The 19,675-nt window shown below is 45.1% G+C and overlaps 1 protein-coding gene across 4 annotated transcripts in view; it reads right to left on the bottom strand.

Annotated features, from left to right (window-relative positions):
- The window catches only part of MAP7 (microtubule associated protein 7), a 110,585-nt gene that overhangs the window by 87,586 nt on the left and 3,324 nt on the right, over positions 1 to 19,675 (bottom strand). For 2 of the 4 annotated variants that reach the window (XM_032183891.1, XM_032183889.1), the window contains exon 1: positions 13,926 to 14,367. The exons of 1 other annotated variant lie outside the window; for it this stretch is intronic. In XM_032183891.1, the coding sequence (XP_032039782.1) occupies positions 13,926 to 14,058 (133 nt within the window). In that variant the 5' untranslated portion in view covers positions 14,059 to 14,367. Of the gene's footprint in view, positions 1 to 13,925; positions 14,369 to 19,675 lie in introns of those variants that run through there. One more of the 4 variants, XM_032183890.1, reaches the window with a different exon arrangement.

The following is a 19,675-nucleotide window of genomic DNA, read 5'->3' on the forward strand; positions in this document are numbered from 1 at the left end:
CTTTCACTAGTATGTTATTACAGGAAAGACCCAAGAACTTCAGCTAGCCATTCAGTAGGTAGGCTCTTTTCTTTACAAAATGAACACATTTTGAAAAATAACTACTCAGTGCAGTGTCACAAAATGTTATATGTTCACTACAGGGCAGTAACCACAAGCCCTGCTGAAGCACTACCACTCAATGTTTGTTACAATCACCTCTGCAACTACGTGTGACTACACATCCACGGGTTTTACCAGGAGGACGATCAGGAACTGCACCTCGGGTGCTGGTGTGACTTCCTTCAAGAAATTCTCCTTTCTCCTAGGAGACAAAATGCTGCAGAAAGAAGTCTCTTCTGCATTTAGCAACGCTGTGTGTTTGCCAACTCTTTGAGGAAAGAGCTCTGAACTGAGGAACAAGAACAAGAATTTTGGTAGATAAATTTTAGAAAACACATACTATCAAACACAGCAATTACTAGACCTGTGAAAAGAGCCCGAATAACCATGGGACAGTTAATTATTATTTGATTCAATAGCAGAAGCAGGCACCTCATTACTCTCCAAGACGTTTTTTCAGACAGCGAGGACCCTGCAGCCAAAGCCTCGTCTTAGAGCAGTGCCTCATTAGCACAAGTTAGAGTGCTTGCACCAAAAAAAAACAAACAAACAAAAGAAAAACTCCCAAGCCTTCAAAGCTCGCCAATGACTTTGGAGATGGGTTCATTATTAAATAATTAAAACTTCAGAAGCCACACACCAAAGAACTGAGTGTACCACTGTTTTTGTGATGCCATCTCTAAGGCGCAGGCCAATGGCACCAGCACAATCGCTTCTAGCTTCTGTGTTTGAAAGTGCCAGCTTTATACATGCTGGATGACATCCAAAACCCATCATTTTTAACACCTCCCTCTCTGACTCATGATACACTGCTCGCAGTAAAGTAAACGCGGTAGAGTCAAATTGAGTCTACTCAACGCCACCACAGCTCAAAAAGCGCAATACCCTGATAGTCGGGCTGCAAAGCAGTCCATTTCATTCAGAAGATAACAAGACTGATGAGAAGCTAAAGGTTAGATTAGATGATCCTAGAGGTCTTTTCCGACCTAAATGATTCTGATCCTGTGATTGCACCAGTTTGTTGAAGGCAGCTTCAGGTACTAGAGATACACCCGCCCTTGGAAGTTTTCTGTTCTTTGAGATGGATACTGCACAGTTACTTTCTTTCAAGCAACAATTAGACAGCTAATTATTTACTTGCCAAATGTGGTTCAGGTCAATAAATAAGCCAGAGAGACCAAATAAGCAGCATTAAGCTCTTTCAGCCCATTACCATGAGAAAAACTAAGTGCCCTAAGCCTGAAAACAGGAGGTCAAATTCAATACTTCAGAAGAATTACAACGGGGACAAAGTTAGCTGAGTTTTTTTAGTGGTTTTGCACAAGACTTATGTTAAACTTTCTTGCCAAAACAGACTTCTCTACAATTAACATTCCCCAAAGGTAGCACCCCTTCTTATGACAGACTTAACACTACTCTAGCCATAAGTTACACCTAAAAAGGACAGGATGACAGCTCTGCAAGTCATTTGTGGCTTGGAGAAGAGCAGCCTATTTGGTTACAATCATCCCGTGCAATATGTTAAAATCTCCAAGGTCACTAAGTCTTGTTTTTCCACACACCATTTTTTTAATTCTCAGCTTCAACTCTCATTCAGATAGGGCTTTATTAGAAGACCTTTGGAAAAAGGTTTTAAGGACTGTGGAAAGCAGCCTAAATTTTTAAATGCTAATAAACTGAAGTGCTTTAGGGGAGCCATAGTGGGTGCCATCTGATACCACTGGAAGTCTTCTCAGCTGTGACAGCAGACTACAAAATTCAGTGCTTACCTAGGTGTTAACTACTACAGACAGTGCTCTAACAGGTTTTTTTCCCCGCTGTCTTAGAAGAAAAGTACTTGACTTCTAACAGAGCAAGAAGAGGATCTAGGATCTTGGTCTGCACACTGTGTGTTTCATTTTGCCAAAGCTCGTCATATGAGGGAGAGAGAAAGAGAGAAGGAGACCCTCTCATTGTCCCAGTATGTAAGTGTTCCTACTTTGCTTACCTAGAGGGAAAAAAATTGCCTTTGCAATGCTTATCTATTTTCTTCCTCAAATAATCAGATTTCAGGTACTGGAATATTTGTCCATGGTGGCTTGCAAAGCACCTCTGTCACAGTGTGTGGTTGATTTGCTCAACTAAAGTATAAAACGTTATCCAGCATTGCACTACTTAACAGCAGCATAAAGTAAAGGCATTTGGAAGGCAACTTCAGCATGTGGAACTGGGCAGCAGTATCTGCTACATAACAGGAAAGCCGGATCCCATTGGATTTCCCCATTTAATGATCCCAGAGCGCAAAGCAGAATGAAAGTCTAATCTATGCCTACAGGGATTTCCCAACAGCTTTTAATACTTGCACGTAGAAAAGTCTTCTCAGAAGGTTTACAGGCAAAGCACCATGTTCTCCTTTTGTGAAAAGCATTTTGTGTTAGATATATACACATATATATGTTATGCTATGTTACATATGAAGCACGCAATCTAATTTAAATACCAGAGCAAAACGACAACCAGATAGGTTGGGTCAAAAGAAAAGGAGAAAGTGCTGTGTAGAAAATGGGAAGTCAGCGCACTGTTGCTCAGCCACAAGTAATTAAAGCTTCCCTGTCTGGCTGTTTTTCAGAGTAATATTCAATAATCCCTACTCAGGCTGAAATACTGCAGTCAGATGGGAAAGCTCTTATTGTAATCACTGTTGTTAGGAAGTCCTGCAGAAATGAATTTCCCATCCCCAGAGAGGGAAAGAGAGATTGTTCCTGTAAAATGTTATTAGACGTGATATTTGTCACAGGAACTTTGATGTGAAAAGGCACAAAAGGCAGTCATGGCAGCACAGCTCTCTGAAGGACTGTTAATCAATACCTGACTTTCCAGCAACCAGTCTCAGAAGACAGTTGCTTTATAACTAAAAACACGCCTCCCCCAAGCGAAGAACATGCTTCTGTATGATGCACTGGAGAAAAAAAAATCAGAACTCTTACTTTGAATTACAGCTGTTGGATCCTGCTGACTCCACAGAGCATCCCATTTATTAGCGTGCAGTAACTCTACCAACCCACTTCAGATACTCCACAGCATCATTATTATAAAAAAAAACACTTCAAAATCAAGGTCTAGAGAAAAGCCGAAGGACAGCACTTTACTGAAAATTTAAGCTAAATCTTCACCGAGTGCTAAAGAGAGCTTCTAGTAGCAGCACGGCACACCGCACTCCTGCTTCTGCCAAGCAATAGCAGGGCCTGTTTGCAGCATAAATCCCTTCTGTGGAAACCTTGGGATCGGGAGCTGATTCAGAAACACACTGCGACCATGGACATGCTGCCTTCGTTTCACAGGAGTTGAAGATGAGTCCTGCATACCTTGACCTTAAAAGCTCCAGCCTTGGAGTGTTGCTCACTATGCAGATGCTGCAAACGAGTGAAACCTGTAAGGATGGTGATCAAACAAAGCCTAACAGAAAGAGGAGGTGACCATAAACGTCACCATGGTATGAGAACACTTTGGCTAACGTGGGTCAGAGCAGCAATCCAGGTAACTCACGGGGAGAGCGATGCTCACAAGAACTCCCTGAACACAAACTGACAGTCATTTTGTTACCTCAGTGCGAGACTAACTCGGTGAATAAAAAGCCTGGCGCAGAAGTAAATAGATGCATGATGTAATATTTCAGAAAAAGCCAGTTGGAAGCGCAAGAACACACCGAAATGCTGATAACCCAGGCGCAGTGTCAGGCACGTGCTGCTTGGTCTGCAGCCTGGTTTTACTGCCAGTACCTCGCTCAGCAGCTGGTTGTTGCTGTCCTTTCTGGTTTACAGATGGCAGCTGCCATCTGCTTTTTCTTCACCCCACTCCTCTCTTACTTTGCAGTTCAGACTGCAACTAAACACAGTTGGGCACTGTAGCTAGATGGCTGCAAAAGCATTTTTCGCAAACTTTAAGCGTTCTTCCTCTACTGAGGGAATGAGAGCGAGGGAAACATTTTTATTTTTTTTTCCCCTAACAAAAGGGAATGCACATAAAATGTGAAAGTAGCATTGTCTGGAGTTTGTGTGGACTGAAGGCCTCAGATGGGGTGCACCTTCCTCACCTGACGTTTCTCAGCGAACTAGCACTTGCAGTTAAGGAGCAATGGCAAGCAAGAGAGTTCAGCGGTTGGTTTTCCACCACACTGCCACTGACATCACACCTATGTGTCCTCCAAAACAGCTCAGACATGTTTGATCTCATTCACGGTGCCTCAGCATACGAGCCAAAATTTCGTAGTGTAATATTCATTACTGCATTAGTCAGCACGCAGATAATGAGGAAACTGAAAAGGAAAAAAAAAAAAAAAAAAACACTAAAATTGGCTGCAGAAATGAGTGATTCCTCATGTCAAGGGTGGGTAACTGGATAAACCTGAACTTCCAAAACCGCTGTCTGAAAAGCTTTCTGAAACAGAATTGAGAAACAGGAGCTTTGTGTGCTCGGATACAACGGTGTGAGCCAAGCTCAGCCAGCCGCTCTGTAATAAAACTTGCTCGTGCAGGAGTTTAAAGCAAAGCTGAAAAAGATTTGGAACTCAAGAAAGGAAAACCAAGCCTTCCAGCAAACCTAATGATAGGTTTTAGGATGTTAGGAGATTTTTCATCAGTTGAAAACAGGACTCTTCACTGGAGTTTTTACTAGTCAGATGGGCTCACCTCAAGCAATCATATTCCCAACAATCACATCAAAATTCAGAAATGTTACTTTTAAAAGTATGTTATTCTGCTTCCTCACTCCTTTTCCTCATCTCCTCTCGCTACACAGGCAATAAAATTTCTCCACTGCACTCGGATCCCTCAGAGGCATCCCGTTGCTGACAAGGAGAGGACGAGCACATCGCCAGTACCTCACGCCACGCAGCAGCTGGTGGCTACGGCACAGGGCTGCAACAGGGCTCTTCTGAACACAAAGCCCCTCCAGCTGGAGTATTTTTCCTAGCTGCAGGGGACTGCAATGGCCCTAAAGCTTGTTCTACAACACTCCAGTGCTAAACTAAAGTCATCACCAGATCACGGGAGAGATTTGTGAGCAGTTGTACCTGGCATGGCAGATTATAGGACAGGCCTCCCTACATCTGCTCCAGATGTAAGAAGAAAGGTGATTGTGAAAGTCGACTGCCATGTGAGGGATCAGGCCAATTAATAGGCACGACTGGAGGTTCAGACTGCAGCAGTACCAGAAGAATAAAAATAAAGACTGGTTGTCATTCACCTGGCCTTCGGACCATGAATTAGCTCTGTAAGTGCATTAACCAGTTCCTTCTGGGACTTTGAGCACCTTGGGTATTTCTCTGGGGTTGCTGAGGTTTTGGGGTAACTCAGCTCCTCAGCAAGCTGACTCTTTGCTTCCTCTTCCAGGCTGATTTTAAACCCAGCCTCCAAAAGACACTACTGGAAACAATTCACTGAGGTTAAGGAAAAACTGTAAATCCCCAACCCGTTCCTGCAGCTGTAAAAATTGCTTAATCCCAACGAGAGACCAAGCAGCAAGGGGAATAAGAGCTTCATCTGCTGTTCCTCTGACGAGGCCCACAGTCCCTGTGACTTGTCACGGGAGACTCCTGCCTCCCCCGCAGCCAGCTGTACGGGCACCAGCACCAGAAAAGGAGCTATCCTCTGCTATCCTGAAGCGAAGGACGTACCAGCTGCAGGATTCCTGCCCCTCGCAGTCTGCTGCTTTCCACGTGTTGCTTCCCAGCAGTCTCAGACACCTGTGCTTGGTTTGCTCAAACTCTTGATTTCGAGCCCACTTTCTTTCCCTTGCTGGCACCTGCACAGGTCAGGACGCCCCTGACACGAACTGGAAGCTGGTCCCTGCAGAATAACGTGTTGCCTCTACAAAGCTAAAGGGCGACCTAGGAAGGCCAGAAGGAAGGCAGAAATACTTCAAGGCACAAACACTCAACCTGTCTTCCTGCTTTTGGAGACATGGCCATGAGGCTGACGTGCCTTGTTATAAAAGCATCAGCAGATCTGACACAATGGGGAGATAATCTACTTGCCAGCGTTAACAATAGGGAACAAGTATTATTTTCTAAATGTATCTGGCAAACAATGAGGATCCCACTGAAGCCACAGAAGGTGTGTTCTGGCCCAAACCCACTAATCAGCTCCCCAGCCCAAACAAACCGTGACACAGGGCAGCTACATGCGGCTGCCAGCCCCGGCGCAGCAGCTCGGGATTCATTCCACCACACAGCCTGCCCCAAACCCCAGGAGAAACCCGCATCCAGGTGAGGGTGATGCGCCTACAGGAGCATCATGTTGCCTGCTCGAGCCATCAGCAGCAAGTTAATCATGTAAAGGAGAAACAGGAGCGAGCATTCAAGGGCTTATCTTCCAAAACTGCCAGCATAAAACAAAAATTTCATCAATCTGCTTGATACCCTGAGTAATTCCTACCTCGAGCTTGCCTAAGTGGTTCCATTACATCTCCACGTGCAGACCATTAAAGATGGGTTTGGGACAATGTGGATGTTCAGTGGCTGTCACACTCAAACCTACAAACCAGCGGGACGGGACATTTTTGTGGAATTCAGCAAACCAGATTCCACTCCTCTGAACGAGAGGAATGCTTGGCCTCAAGCGATGAGGTGTGAAAGCCCACATTTTAGAATATTCCCTAATTTCATTGCTGACGTTTAACAAGCAAATAAATGCAGATGAAACGTTGCCCATAGCCTCCCTCACTGTCATTATACGCCTTACCCACAGCCATTAACATCCACTCCATGCTTCAGTGCAGGTGAAACTCAGGTGTGTGAGTTTCAAGGAGCATCTGGCTGCAGAAACAGCACATTGTGAAACGCACCTTCCCAGGGAGCAAGGGTTGTTTGTCAAAATAGACCAACTTGCATCGATCATCATGGCACCTGTCCTCCAGACACCCCACTGTTGTGGCCTGGGGTTGGGCAGGCTGGGCTAAACGATTCCTTTGTGTAGCTTTAAAGTGCAGCTCATTTCTGAGGAGACGTCTGGCAATGACACAAGGCTCTCTGTCGGGACACTTTCACGCAGATCTCTTCATTCTCAAATACCAGAAAAACAAGTTCTCCAGTTGTAGAGCACAGGCTGAATTTAAAGAAGCGTGGAAGAAAAAAAAAAAAAAACAACAAAAAAAAAAACCAAAAAAACAAAAGAACAAAAAGTTCTCCGTGGGTAGCTGAGTAAGCAGAGAATGCATACGTGTGAGTTTGTGCAGGGGAAACGACGTGCTCCCAGTGACTCTGCTGAGCCCAGCAGCGGGAGGAGGTCCAGCATCACTTGCTCACAGCCAGTCTGTGCCAGCTCTCCTGGAGCTCTCCGCAGGGCGATACGGCAAGCAAAGGTTTCTGTTAAAAATAAAGCCAGGCTTCTGCCTGGATACAAAGGTGAGTTCGAAGCAGCGAATGGATGCAGCGGTTTCTGAGCAAGCTCGCAAAACAGCAGGAGTGCCAGGAGACTCTTGACAACACTACAGTCACAAAGCCACCAGGGGATCTTACTGTAACATTTCTTCACCTTTTGTGTGCTTAGCTATTGTCCCATTTTCCCACTATACATGCAAGCACGGGAGCACCCAGGCTTGGTACCCCAGGCTTTGTACTGCAGCACAGACAGGCACAGAGGTCTGCTTCTTCTTGGTGTCGTCTCATTCCAACTGCATATTACCATAGTGACACCTTGAAAAACTGTTATATGTGTGTTTGCAGGGAAAAAAAAAAGAATGCTATGAGACCACAGAGAACTTCAAGATCCTTGGGTGGATCTACCACTTCCCAGGTTTCTTTCCCTCAGATAAGAAATGACCATAAAACTTTCACATGCACCTCCCCCTGAATTGCATTCCCAATTCAGGATTTTTAAAACAACTAGTTTTACAGCGATAACAACAAATAAGGAAAAAACTCGGCTGTTTGCTATTAGCCTTGTGTGTGTCTCTTATTGTACAGAACTTTCAGAGTGGTCTGAATTAAGTTGATCTCAGATCTGTTGGTCCCTCCGACGAGCGTTCCCTCCTGCATGTACAGTGACCAAGCGCTGCACCCTGTTCTCACCTGGACAGCTCTGACGAATGCTCTGCCACCCTTTATATCTTGTTTGCAATAAGCCTGGTGACTTACAGAAGTTGCTTTGCAGAACTCAGTCTTTTCACTAATTAGGATTATCCTCAGTTCGCATGCCAAGTCCAGCTGGATTCTTTTTAACAAGTATCTTGTTAAACTTTAAAGACAACCAACGCTGCCCATTTTTGGGTTTTCGCCATCCGCACACTCGGTGTCAGGTACGCTCCCTGAACGCATGAATAATCACAGGCTGCTTGCCCCACAAAATCAGCTGACAAAATATACGGACACGGCTGTCCAGAGTGAGCAGTGGGAGCCTGTTCTGGGGGAGCTGAGCTAGAAGTAAGATGATTCCTGCCCAGCACAGATAAGCGCTCAGCAATCCCCACGCACCCTTTGATAAACGGGCTGGGTTACAACACACGCCGAGTCCTCAGACCTGGGACTTTCACTCCGAGAGCCAGGGAGACCGAACAAATCAGATTTGCTCCGCTGGCCTGCAGACACGCTCCCTACTGCCCCTGAGACTTCCAGCGTGGTCACGTTACATTATTACAAATAAATTACTTAATGCTAGGATCTGCTTGCCTTTATTACAAACATGTTGTCTCACGGTATCCAGCACCTACAGCTATGAACGATGAAGTCCTTTGAGGAGACAGCTTTGTAGCAGCTTTCAGAAATAACACAACATCCTTCTGGACCCCCAAGGGCTACAAATCCAGCTGTGAATGTACATTTTTTTGGTTGTTTTTTAACATCCATGAAAATGACAGATAGTTTGGATTCTCACCTTCTGGTGTTGGCTAGCAGAAAGGAAGGAGTAAATGCATAGAAACATGAGCAAAATCCACTAGCAGGTGCAGGCTCACAGACCACATCATCCTGGTTTCTCAGCCCTACCCCTGCACCTATCCTGTACTGTAATGACCCCTCGTACCTTTCCTTCCACCCCTTCCCCTAACTTTACCTCAAATGCAGACGGGCAAGATAAGGCTACCAATTGCCCCCAAAACCTCTGAGAGCCGATTTTGGTGAGCCAGCTCAGCGGCCCGTAGCCGCTGCTTGCTGTCCTGCCCCCAATGAACCCAAGGCCAGCCTTCTGACTGGTGCCGTGAGGCCCCGTTTGGAGAGCCCCCACCCCGTGCAGCTGTGCTGATGTGAAGCGGGGTGGAAGCCAGAGACCAAGCCGTCACTCCGGATCCAGCCCGAGGCAGAGACTCCACAGCGTGGGATAAGATTGTGCTTCCACACCCCGTGCAGTACCTGTTTTGTAGGTATACGGTTTCAGTTTCCAGGACTATCAGTTTAATGCCCTTGAAGATGCCGAATCCCCTCCTCTTTCTGGCCTCTTACGTTTGGGTATAAACACACGGGTACAAATTAACAACTGAATTCAAAGTTAGCCGATCTGAGTTTAAGAAGGCATTGCTATTCCCCTTATACAGGCAGAAGACAAATTAAGCGTGTGAGCAGTCATCTTGAAAGCAATCTCCCTCGTCTCCCTGGATGAGCAAAGCTTCCAGCTCAAGCACGCGTTACACAAAAACACTGCCGTCCGGGCAACAGCAGCAGAATCTGCTGGTGATCACAGACATCACTGCCATGCACCAAAGGGCTGGAAAAAGCCCTTCTCTTGCTTGTTTCCGAGATGACAAAGAACCAGCGTGACTGTCCAGAGACCAAAAGCACAGCTGTCTGGCTTTCTATTTGCAGCAGTACTTGCTCGGCAGGTTAGAGGTACGTCCCCTCCCTCAGTTTCAAATCAGCAGACAGGTGAAGGGTTTGACTGTTAGGTTTGCTGAGACTTCCTTTTCCTTCATTTACCCTAAGTATTTCCTAATAAGGTAGATGTTTCAGTCATTAATTATGCAAATGTGTAACCCAGAATTATGAGCATCACTTTTCTATGCTCTTCACACGATAGTTTCAGAAACTTAACACAAACAATTGTCAGAGGTCTCCCCAGCAAAGGAGGAAGGGGAGCAGGCGTCACTTAAAAATTTCATAAAGCTGAGTAATTGCTGAGACTACAGCCCAGGTGCACAAAATCAGCACGGCAGGAGAGGGAAATGCTCAGGTGAACTGAGCTGTTTGTGCCTGCAGCCACAGTTCACACACGCACAGGGATGGATGCATTTCATTTACCACTATCTATCTAGATATGCTGTGATCTACATAAAAAAAAAAAAACCACCCACGCCATCTTCAGTCACAGAAACCAGATTTGTTCCACAACACAAGCTTTATGGGAATATTGATGCTGATGTAAATACGGGGCCTAAATAAAGCAAATAGTCACGCATGACATATATTCCATATGTGGTATATTTTGGGAAGGAAACAGATGAGGAAAATCACATTACTTTATCCAGACACTTCGAATTACTGCAGAAGTGAGGCTTTTGCAGCAAGAGGTACAGATTTCAGCCTTTTTTTTTTTTTTTTTTCCTAGGAAATGACACTGAAAAATGTGCTGTAGATGCCAATGCTGCACTGAGAAGCACGGCTCTAACAATTGAAAATGCAAGTGCCAATGTTAAAATGTCAAAAAGGTCACTTTGGAGACGCTACCATACCACTTTGCTGTGGATTGATTTCTAAGGCTGCTTAACACAACAAAACCAGACATGCCTGCAAGATTTGTTTTAGGTAGATGCTAATCCCAGTAGGAAGTTGAGCCTTAATTCAAGTTCAGACTTCACCCAACAAGCAGCACACAGGATTTATTACCTGGAAGTCACCGGTCTGTGTAACTACCACACAGCTTGGGTGCCTATGCCAAGTCTCACCACTCTGGGCTTACAAACAAGACACAGATTTTGCTTGAACTAGTGTTTTGGAAAAAGGAGAAAGGCAACTTTCAGGACTTTCAAGGAGCAGATTTAGCAGCAGAACTTTTAGTTAGCTACTAAAATGTATCAAGGGAATGCCCCCGTCACACACCCCCTTGCAACCAACAGCTACGGCCAGCAATCCCATCAAACCTATCAGAGTATTAAGAATATTGTCTTAATAGACGCAGGCTCAAATGGAATTTGCATTCAGGCTTGTAGAAAGTTCTCAGGCATGGACTGAAGGAAAACAAAATAGAGTTCTTTTACCTTTCTAACTATCAGTTAGCTAATTGATACACAGAGGCAAGTAGCAACATTATTCAGAATCCAGAAGTCAAATGCTGCCTCTTTCTGCCCTCCTAAAATACACATTTAACTGCTAGGAAGGGGCGGGGGAAAAGAAGAGAGGAGAGGAAGTTAAAACATTTGGTGAAAAAGCACTGAAAACAATTCACATCAAAGGAAAGGAAGTATTAGGGGCATGTGGCTACAGAGACTGCTTTTAATATCTCCAGATAAAAAATAAAATCCCTGACAAACACTTTCATGTCATTATTTGTTTACACTGGAAGAACAAACTCGGTGTGCACCTGACTTCCCAGATTACAGCAGGGACAGCCAAAGATGAGAAAAGAAATGGCTGATACTGAAATCCATTTACAGAAAATCTCACAACTGTTAACCAGTTTACGATCCCCACAAATATTTATTTCCCAGCTGACAAAAACAACCCTCATATGAGCTGTAAAGCAAGACTTAGTATTCTGAAAAGACCTGAACTACCCAAAATGGGGAACATTTTAAAACCTGGGATGATATTCAAATATCCTTAATGGAGGAAGGAACTGCCCTATTACTTCGGAATATCAGACCATTAAAGGCCTCTTGGGTCTTGAACTGCTGTAAAAGGAGAGGCTCAGCACGATTCTAGGCAGCAGAGATGACATCCTACCTCCTAGGGACATGGCACTGACTCCGTTTGTGCTAGGAATGAAGAGAACGAAGAAAAATCTCAGCAGCTGCAGAAGTGGCTGAGCATACAGCAAACGAGAGGTCGAGAACTGAGATGAAGCAGACAAGGTAGAGGAGCAACCTCCGACCTCCAGCACCTGCAGCCCACGTGTGCGGGGCTCCTGCCCGCACCCACAGACGGGTGAACAACTGCGTGCATCAGCATGTGAGGGCTGGTCTGGAGATGGTGAGAGCCATTCTATTAACTACTAAAAGAAAATCAAGTGAGTGTGCTTCCAGAAGATTTTGTATAACCTGCTGTGCTATTTCTCACTAAAAGCATCCAAGGTAGGTCACCGATTTACTACCTTACTAAAACATCATGCACGTGCTAGGAGCACAGAGAGCAAACCACGTACTACCACGTCTACTTACAACTCACAGCAATAAAAGAAAAAAAGACAGATCAAAAATGGGATCTCAGTTTTAACAAGAGAAGCAAAGGATAATCACATCTATATAATTGCTGCAAGCAGAAAACAGCAGCCAAGTCAACAAGAACTTTTACCCTGGGAAACTAAACTATCTGTGCCATTGAACAAAACCAGGAAAATTATTGATTCTTTGCTTTGTGGACTGTTGACTCTGGAAGTCACCCAGAGGGTGATAATGGAAACTCAAATCCTTCTTAAAACATTAAAAAACTTGACCTCATACTAGAGTTTGCATCTCCATTTTATATGGGCAGTTTCAAATGTACGGAAGAGTAAGTAACTATGTACACAAGGCCTAACACAATGGGCACGTTAACAATGACTGGCAATATGATGTTATCATGACGCTCAAATCTGTGGAGTTCTTTACGATGATGAAGAAAAGCAGAGGCTGCAAACCCAGGCAAATTCAAAACTCCGGAATTTTGTTAGAGCTACCAAGCTACCTTTTTACTTCAAGGAAAAGAAAACAGCTTGTTAGCTGTAATAAATATACATACTATAAATTTGCTATTCAAATGCTTGCTTGCTAGCCTCTTCTGTTACATGTAGAATGGTAATGTCTCAAATTCGAAACACTATCTTGAGGCTACAAACTGGCAGATGTTTTGTAAACAAGCAAACAAAAAATCTGGTGCAATTTTTTTCCTCCCCTGAATAAGACAATGGAAAGGAGTGGTTATGTAAATCTAATCACTTGATCACTGAAAAAAGAATCAGAATTTTGATGGTTCAAACTTAAAATTCCAGTCACAACTCTGAGGCAGCATCCCTGCCAGACCAACAGAATTTAAGCACTAGGATTCAGGTGGAAAGCATTAATTACATGGTGCAAGGCAGTCAGTGGCTACACAGGCTTGACAGACCTCTGATATAAATCCATGACCATCAGCATCCCTCCACCACCACCACTCACTTACATTAAACACCACAAATAATTTTTCTTCAGCAGCTACAATTTGTTAGCGAGCCCTGTCTTTAGTCAGGCTTACCAAAGTCAGCATATCTGAACATGTATATATAATTTTTATACTCTGCCAAAGGCACACTGCCCCTTATGCACATGCACGGAAGTAGAGCTAATTTTATCTTGTCTGTGGCAAAGCTGTCTTCTCTATCAGGCTGCTATTCTGTCCTGTATTCCCCAAGCCTACCACCAGCTCTGTTTACAGGTATTTATCCAGGCTGCACACACAAATTCACTGATGTATTTGTGATGCAGGCCCCTTATCTCTGCCTGAAAACAAGCTTAATAACTAAAAAGTATTCTTTCTCTCTCACATCCAAAGCAGGCGATTGCATAACAATCGGGGTGGCTTAAACACATACATCTGTCACACGCGGGGCATTTGCGGGTGCCAGTATGCACCGCCAAACTGCGCCAGTCGCTGTCAGGCTCTCGGTGGCACACACGGGAGCCAGCAAGGCACTGTGGCGGCTGCGCTCCCAGCCCAGCCCAGCCCAGGCTGCAGAGCCATGGCATACCTTTCAGCCTCTTGGAGCTGCCGTTCTTTTGCTGCTCGTCCTCTTCGTTAATGGTGAATAAACCCAGGGGATTTGGCCTGGCACTTGTCTTCTTCAATCGCTCTTGACGGAGGACAGTAGTTGAACCAGGCATGTTGCCGCTGCCTCTTGCTTATTCCAAAAAAGAAAAAAAAAGTAAGCCACCGCAGCCCCTGCCCAGCAGCTAGCTGCAACGCTGCCTGTTCATTTGAGCACTTCTGATGGATCCCCTACGGACGAGCGGTATGCAAACAGCTGACAGACGCCAACATCCACTCGGCGGCGAAGGGCTCGCAGTCTTCCCCCCACCTCCAGGAGAAGCCCGAACTAAAGGCACGTCGGTTCAGATGCTGCTCCTTGTCGCTGCCTTCCCCTGCCTCAGCCGGACCCCAGCCCGCAGCTCAGGGCTCCTCGCCGCAGCACCTCCTTCCCCGCGACCCTCTGCCAGCTTCGGCACGCTGAAATATTCAGCAGGCAAGGCAAGAGGAGCAAACACGATACGCCGCTGCTGCTAGCAGTTGCCCTGACAACACTGACACCTCCTAACCAAGGGAGGTCTCCCCGACACGCTGGTGGCCGTGGGCAGCCCCTCGCTGCCTGCAGAGGTTGGGGCCGCGCTTGCACAAGCCGATGAGCAGCGGGTGAGAAGACGCCCGGAAGGCCCCGGGCATGGACCTGCCTCTTGCCAGCTGCTCTGTTAGTCGTGTTTAGAGTTTAAGCCTAATCTAAATGAAAACAAGGAGGATGAGTCTTCTCCCATATATGCGTGTGTTGTCTCCCCTCCCCTCGACTTAATCACCTTCCCCTGCGCGGCACACCTCTTGCATTAGGAATGCACACGCCCACAGTTACCGGCAGGTGTTGGAAAATTCTCTTCCGTGTGTGGAAACTCAGCGATCAGGATCTCTGGCTTGTACAGGTAACACAGGGCAGCGACAGGACTTTGGGAGTTAATATTCAGCACCTCAGCAGCGGCTTTACAGCACCAACTGTTAACGTCCGCTTTGCAAAACGAGCAAAGTACAGCCAACCAGCTAACTAAAACGCCACGAGGTTTACTTTATATGTTGGCACTCCGGACTTTCTTCAGCCGCTTATGACAGAGTTATGACTTGCGAGCGCTTGCTCACAAGTTTCGCAGCCTGCGTGCTCCGCTACTCACAGCTCCAGCGCCGCTACGCAACACCCCGTGCCTTTCACATGTGATACCCAGGTCTTTACCCGCTTCAAACCTCTCCAGCTGAATGTGTGCCCACTGTTTGAGAAAGCCACGGGGCAAAAGAAGCACCCTGTGCTTGGGCACCAGTCCTGCCCCCGGCCCGCAGCCCACCTCTGTCTCCTGTGGCCCTGTCTCCTCCCAGCCATGCCCTGCCACCGGGCTCCACCTCAGCTTCTCTGGGCGTACACAGAAGCTGTACACGATGACATCTGCCCACGGGTAAAGACGCTCTGTGCTGCAGGGTGTGGGCAAAAAGAAAAAAAAAATAATAAAAAAATCACCTCTCTAAAACAAGCTGTTCTGCAGCTCAGCAATTTACCTTCCAGGGTTTATACCGCCTACCACAGTGTGCCATGAGAGAAACAGCTCCATTCCTCAAATCCCATCCCCTTACCTGCCTGCCACAAATACCACACAACCACAGAAAGTGGGATGTAGTTAGTATCATGAATACTTTTCACATGTGCCTGAGTGTTCCTGCAAAAGAAAAGTACCAGAAACCAGCAGCTACACGACAGCTCAGCTGAGTGTAACTCCCCTCCCTCGTGCTGCCTTAAGCCAGGGAGAAAGGACTCCTGAAAGGACACCCATTTAAACATTTTGCCCTGTGGTTATTTTTGAAACGACATCAGTTGTTCACCTTTAGTTGCCAAGCCATGTAAATAGTTGCTCTAAATGGTGTAAGAAGTATCCAGCACCCCAGAAGGCACCTGTCTGGAGGGGCTTCCAAGCTGACAGGTACGACAGGAGGGAAATGGAGCTGCTGAAACAGGGGTCCTCCTCAGGAGGTGCTCTGAGGAACCACGGAGGACAGCTACAAGGCTGCCTTCCCTGGTCCTTGCAGGACCCCTGCGCCCATACGAGGGGCTCGCTCCAAGCGTGGAGTTCTTCTAACATAGGCTAGAGGCCTACCAAGGCCGGTGTGTGCTAAGAGGCGCAGGTGGCTGAGGCACTGGTGCGTGTTCCCTTCTGCTGACTTACTGACGCTGAGGTGAATTCTGACAGGAATATGATCGACAGCAGATCTGACCCCTGCAGCACGATTTTACTTCAAAGGCCCTGTGGCGAAAAGCTATGCCAGCCCCACAACGTGTTCCTGAACGCCTCACAGTATTGCACCCAAACCACCTGCAACCGATAACAAGAGTACCTCCTGGAAGACACCACATAACTTCAGGTGGTTTTTAAAAAACAAGCCATTTGTTTATATATCCCCTCTTACCCATTTCTTCCCGTCCCTCACTAACCCTTAGGCACAGTGCACACCACCACAAGCATGGCAGAGCCCGTACTGACGCTCTCAGGAGATGGAGCCAGGACAACTCCAGGGCAACTCTTACCTTGAGGGCAAGAGAGATATTTTTCCTTTTTACAACACTGTCAAAGTCATTATCAGCTGAACCACTACACTTAAACACAGCCACTTTCACCTGCTGGATTTGATAGGTATAATTTCCTGCACGAGGAATTATCTGATACGCAACAGTCTCAAACAGCAGTTTGAACAAAGACTATTAGGATAATTATATTGTGATCTGGGACATATAAATATTTATAACAACGTGCTAATGGATGTGTCTGCTTTAACACCATACATTAACGCCTGATATCTCAACCTATTAAACACGAAGCAGGTTGAAGCCAGTCACTGTGACACCTATTGCAGTCTACTATGGGTAATCTGATCATTTCCAATGGCTGAACTCCAGATTTCTATCTTTCATTCAGAGGATTGTCTCAATCCCTGTAACTATCCACACGCTACATGAAGCTCATTACTGTGACATGAAGTATAACGAGCCACATGCAACGCCCTGAGGAGCAGCACCCTGCCAGCCCAAGGCCTTCTGCTCTGCTTGGCAGGGTGAGCCTTCCTACTCTTTTGGAGAGGGCAAAGACAAAAGGCTGTGTCCAGCACAAGTTCACTATCTGACAGAAAGGGAAATCCTTGTGAAGACAAGACAGAGATGGTGCTAACTCGGACTGTGTACATCTTCAATAGAAAGACCATGCCAAGCCTACAATCTAGAAGCCACCCTGTATCACTGGGCACGTCGGGTTACACTACAGAAAATGAAGCCAGTTGAACGCAAGATCATATACTGTTACAAAAGGAAGAAGAGGTCAACTTATAGACAAATCGCCTATGAAAAGCCCTGCATACAGAAGCACCCATAAGGCGCTGCTGTATCTCAATATGCAGATTTTTCCTCCACTCCACAAGACACTCACTGTACATTCAAAAAGTTGCGTTTTCCAGGAATTTCACATCTTTCTCCTTCTGTTTTCTTAGGATAAGAGCAGATATAATATAAAAATTCTCCCGTCTGGCACTATTGTGCAACCCAGACACGACCATCCATTGAGTAGACCATTAGATAACCTCCAGCCTTCAAGCTCCCCCTTCCTTCCCACTGCCAGTCAGGACAGTAAAACAACCAACCAACCCCAAAACAGAAAGACCCCAAAGATGCAGATGTTTCAATCCAGTTCCAGAAGCCAGGGCAGCCTGCTCTCCCCTTCCTTCTGACACTTGCACACCCCGAAGCCTGAGGCAACTGGAGAGAAACAGAACGTTCAGAAGGATCCTGAAAAGGCTTCTTGGGAAAGTACTCACTGATTCCTATAAAAGTACTTCATCTCTTTCAAAGTACTTTGCATAAGCTTATTATTATTACCACTCTAAGAGATACTCAGCAACTACTGAAGCAATAAAAAAAAAAAAGTTTGGACTGTGACAAACACAAGCTGAACAGAGAAGTCACATGTACCTTAGTGCTTTTAGAGCATTATCCACAATCCCTTTGCTATCCTGTTCTTCAGTATTACTGAATATAAAATAAAAACAGTTCCATTTCTGCTCTTGGATAACAATTAAAGGCCTTTTAGCAGAAAAAGAAAGTTTTCCCTCACCTTAAATGCATTTGATATCAAAAATATATTGAGTCAACATATTATTTTAATATAAATTCCTTACCAGATTGCAGATATTTCATTGATCTGTTCTTGATTTGCTTTAGTACTAAAGGTCAGGATAAGGTAGGTCCCTATCCTACATGGTAGCATCAAGGAGGGACATGGCATTTTGCATTTATAGACAAGTTCTCCCAGCATGAAACAATGAGATTCCTTTGGGAATTGGGTTCCAATTGGTTCTTTATCCAAAGAAAGATCAGAAAAATCCAAGTATGGTTAAGACTCCCCATGCTGTTCTGCAAAAACAGTACGATGTACCTACCAGCCAAAAACTGTATAAAAATAATCAGTGTGACAAGGGAACACAGCATGCAACCATATTTTGTGTGGACATTTTAAACATTGATAGTCATCATCTCAACAACTTTAAGAAGTCATTAAAACATAACAGACAATGCTAAATATCAGAACATGGGCACACTAACTAAACTCCAAATTTGATATCTCCATAAATTTCTCCATGAGATTCAGGTCCTTGCATTTACTTACTGCTTCCTTCAGTGGGTTTTAAATCAGGCCAAAAACCAAGCAAGTAAGTCTTTTTTTTTTTTTTTTTTTTTTTGGGGGGGGGGGCTGAGAAAACAGCTATTTACTTAGCATCAAAGAACTGGACACTTTCTTTTCAGTGCCATGTAAATCTAGGACAGAGCAATACAGCCTTAAAAAGATGGACAGGATTCCCCCCCCTCATTTGAACCATTTTCTACAAGTGGAAAATTGCAGAAGTATTTCCGACATCAGAAAAATTACTTGCATCTGTTATTCCAACCACTGCCTCAAACATCATGCACATTTCTTTTTTCGACCACTGCTCTTGAATCCTCCCCTTCTTCTACACCTCTTATTGAGAAAAAGGAGAATAACTTCATCTTTACAGAAGTTTCTAAGCTTCTCTTCAAAGACATCTCACTTACACATATAGAAGATAATAAAGAACTAGTAAATTATTTTACAGGAGTTTTTTTTTTTTTTTTTTCTTTTTCGTATTTGGACTATTAAGCATCTGATATAATCATCACTTTCCTTCCTTCCAGGAGAGTGGAAAGAAGGCAGCCACTCGCATTAATCAGTAGCACTGAATATAAAATGCTAGAGAATAAGAAGGTAAAATGACATCTTTCTGACTAATGAGAATCCTTCTGTCAAGAGTTCGGATGCACTCTGAATAGCTTTAAATAAGCAACAAGCTGACTCGCTTCTGGAAGTCAAGGCCATAAAAACACAGCAGTTTCTAGAACTTACTCTTCATTCATTCATTGAATTGGGCGCTTTAACGCCAGAAGGAGCAGAAGCCCTCAGTCTTCCACGTCCTGCCACAGTTTTAATTCAATGGATTTGCATAGTATGACTGCTTACAAGAATTGCACAACGCGTGCCATGACGGATAAAAACACATGAGATCATTCTTAGCCAATGCTTTTTAAATTGCACGTGTAACAGCAGAATACTGGGTCAGGCCCTAGAGTAAAACATATCACACAGCCTCGGTGCCAGCTCAGTTAGACGAGGAAAAGCAGTGAGGAAACGAGGACTTGAC

This window comes from Aythya fuligula, chromosome 3 (assembly GCF_009819795.1).
Source record: "Aythya fuligula isolate bAytFul2 chromosome 3, bAytFul2.pri, whole genome shotgun sequence".
In the NCBI taxonomy this organism is placed as follows: Eukaryota; Metazoa; Chordata; class Aves; order Anseriformes; family Anatidae; genus Aythya; species Aythya fuligula.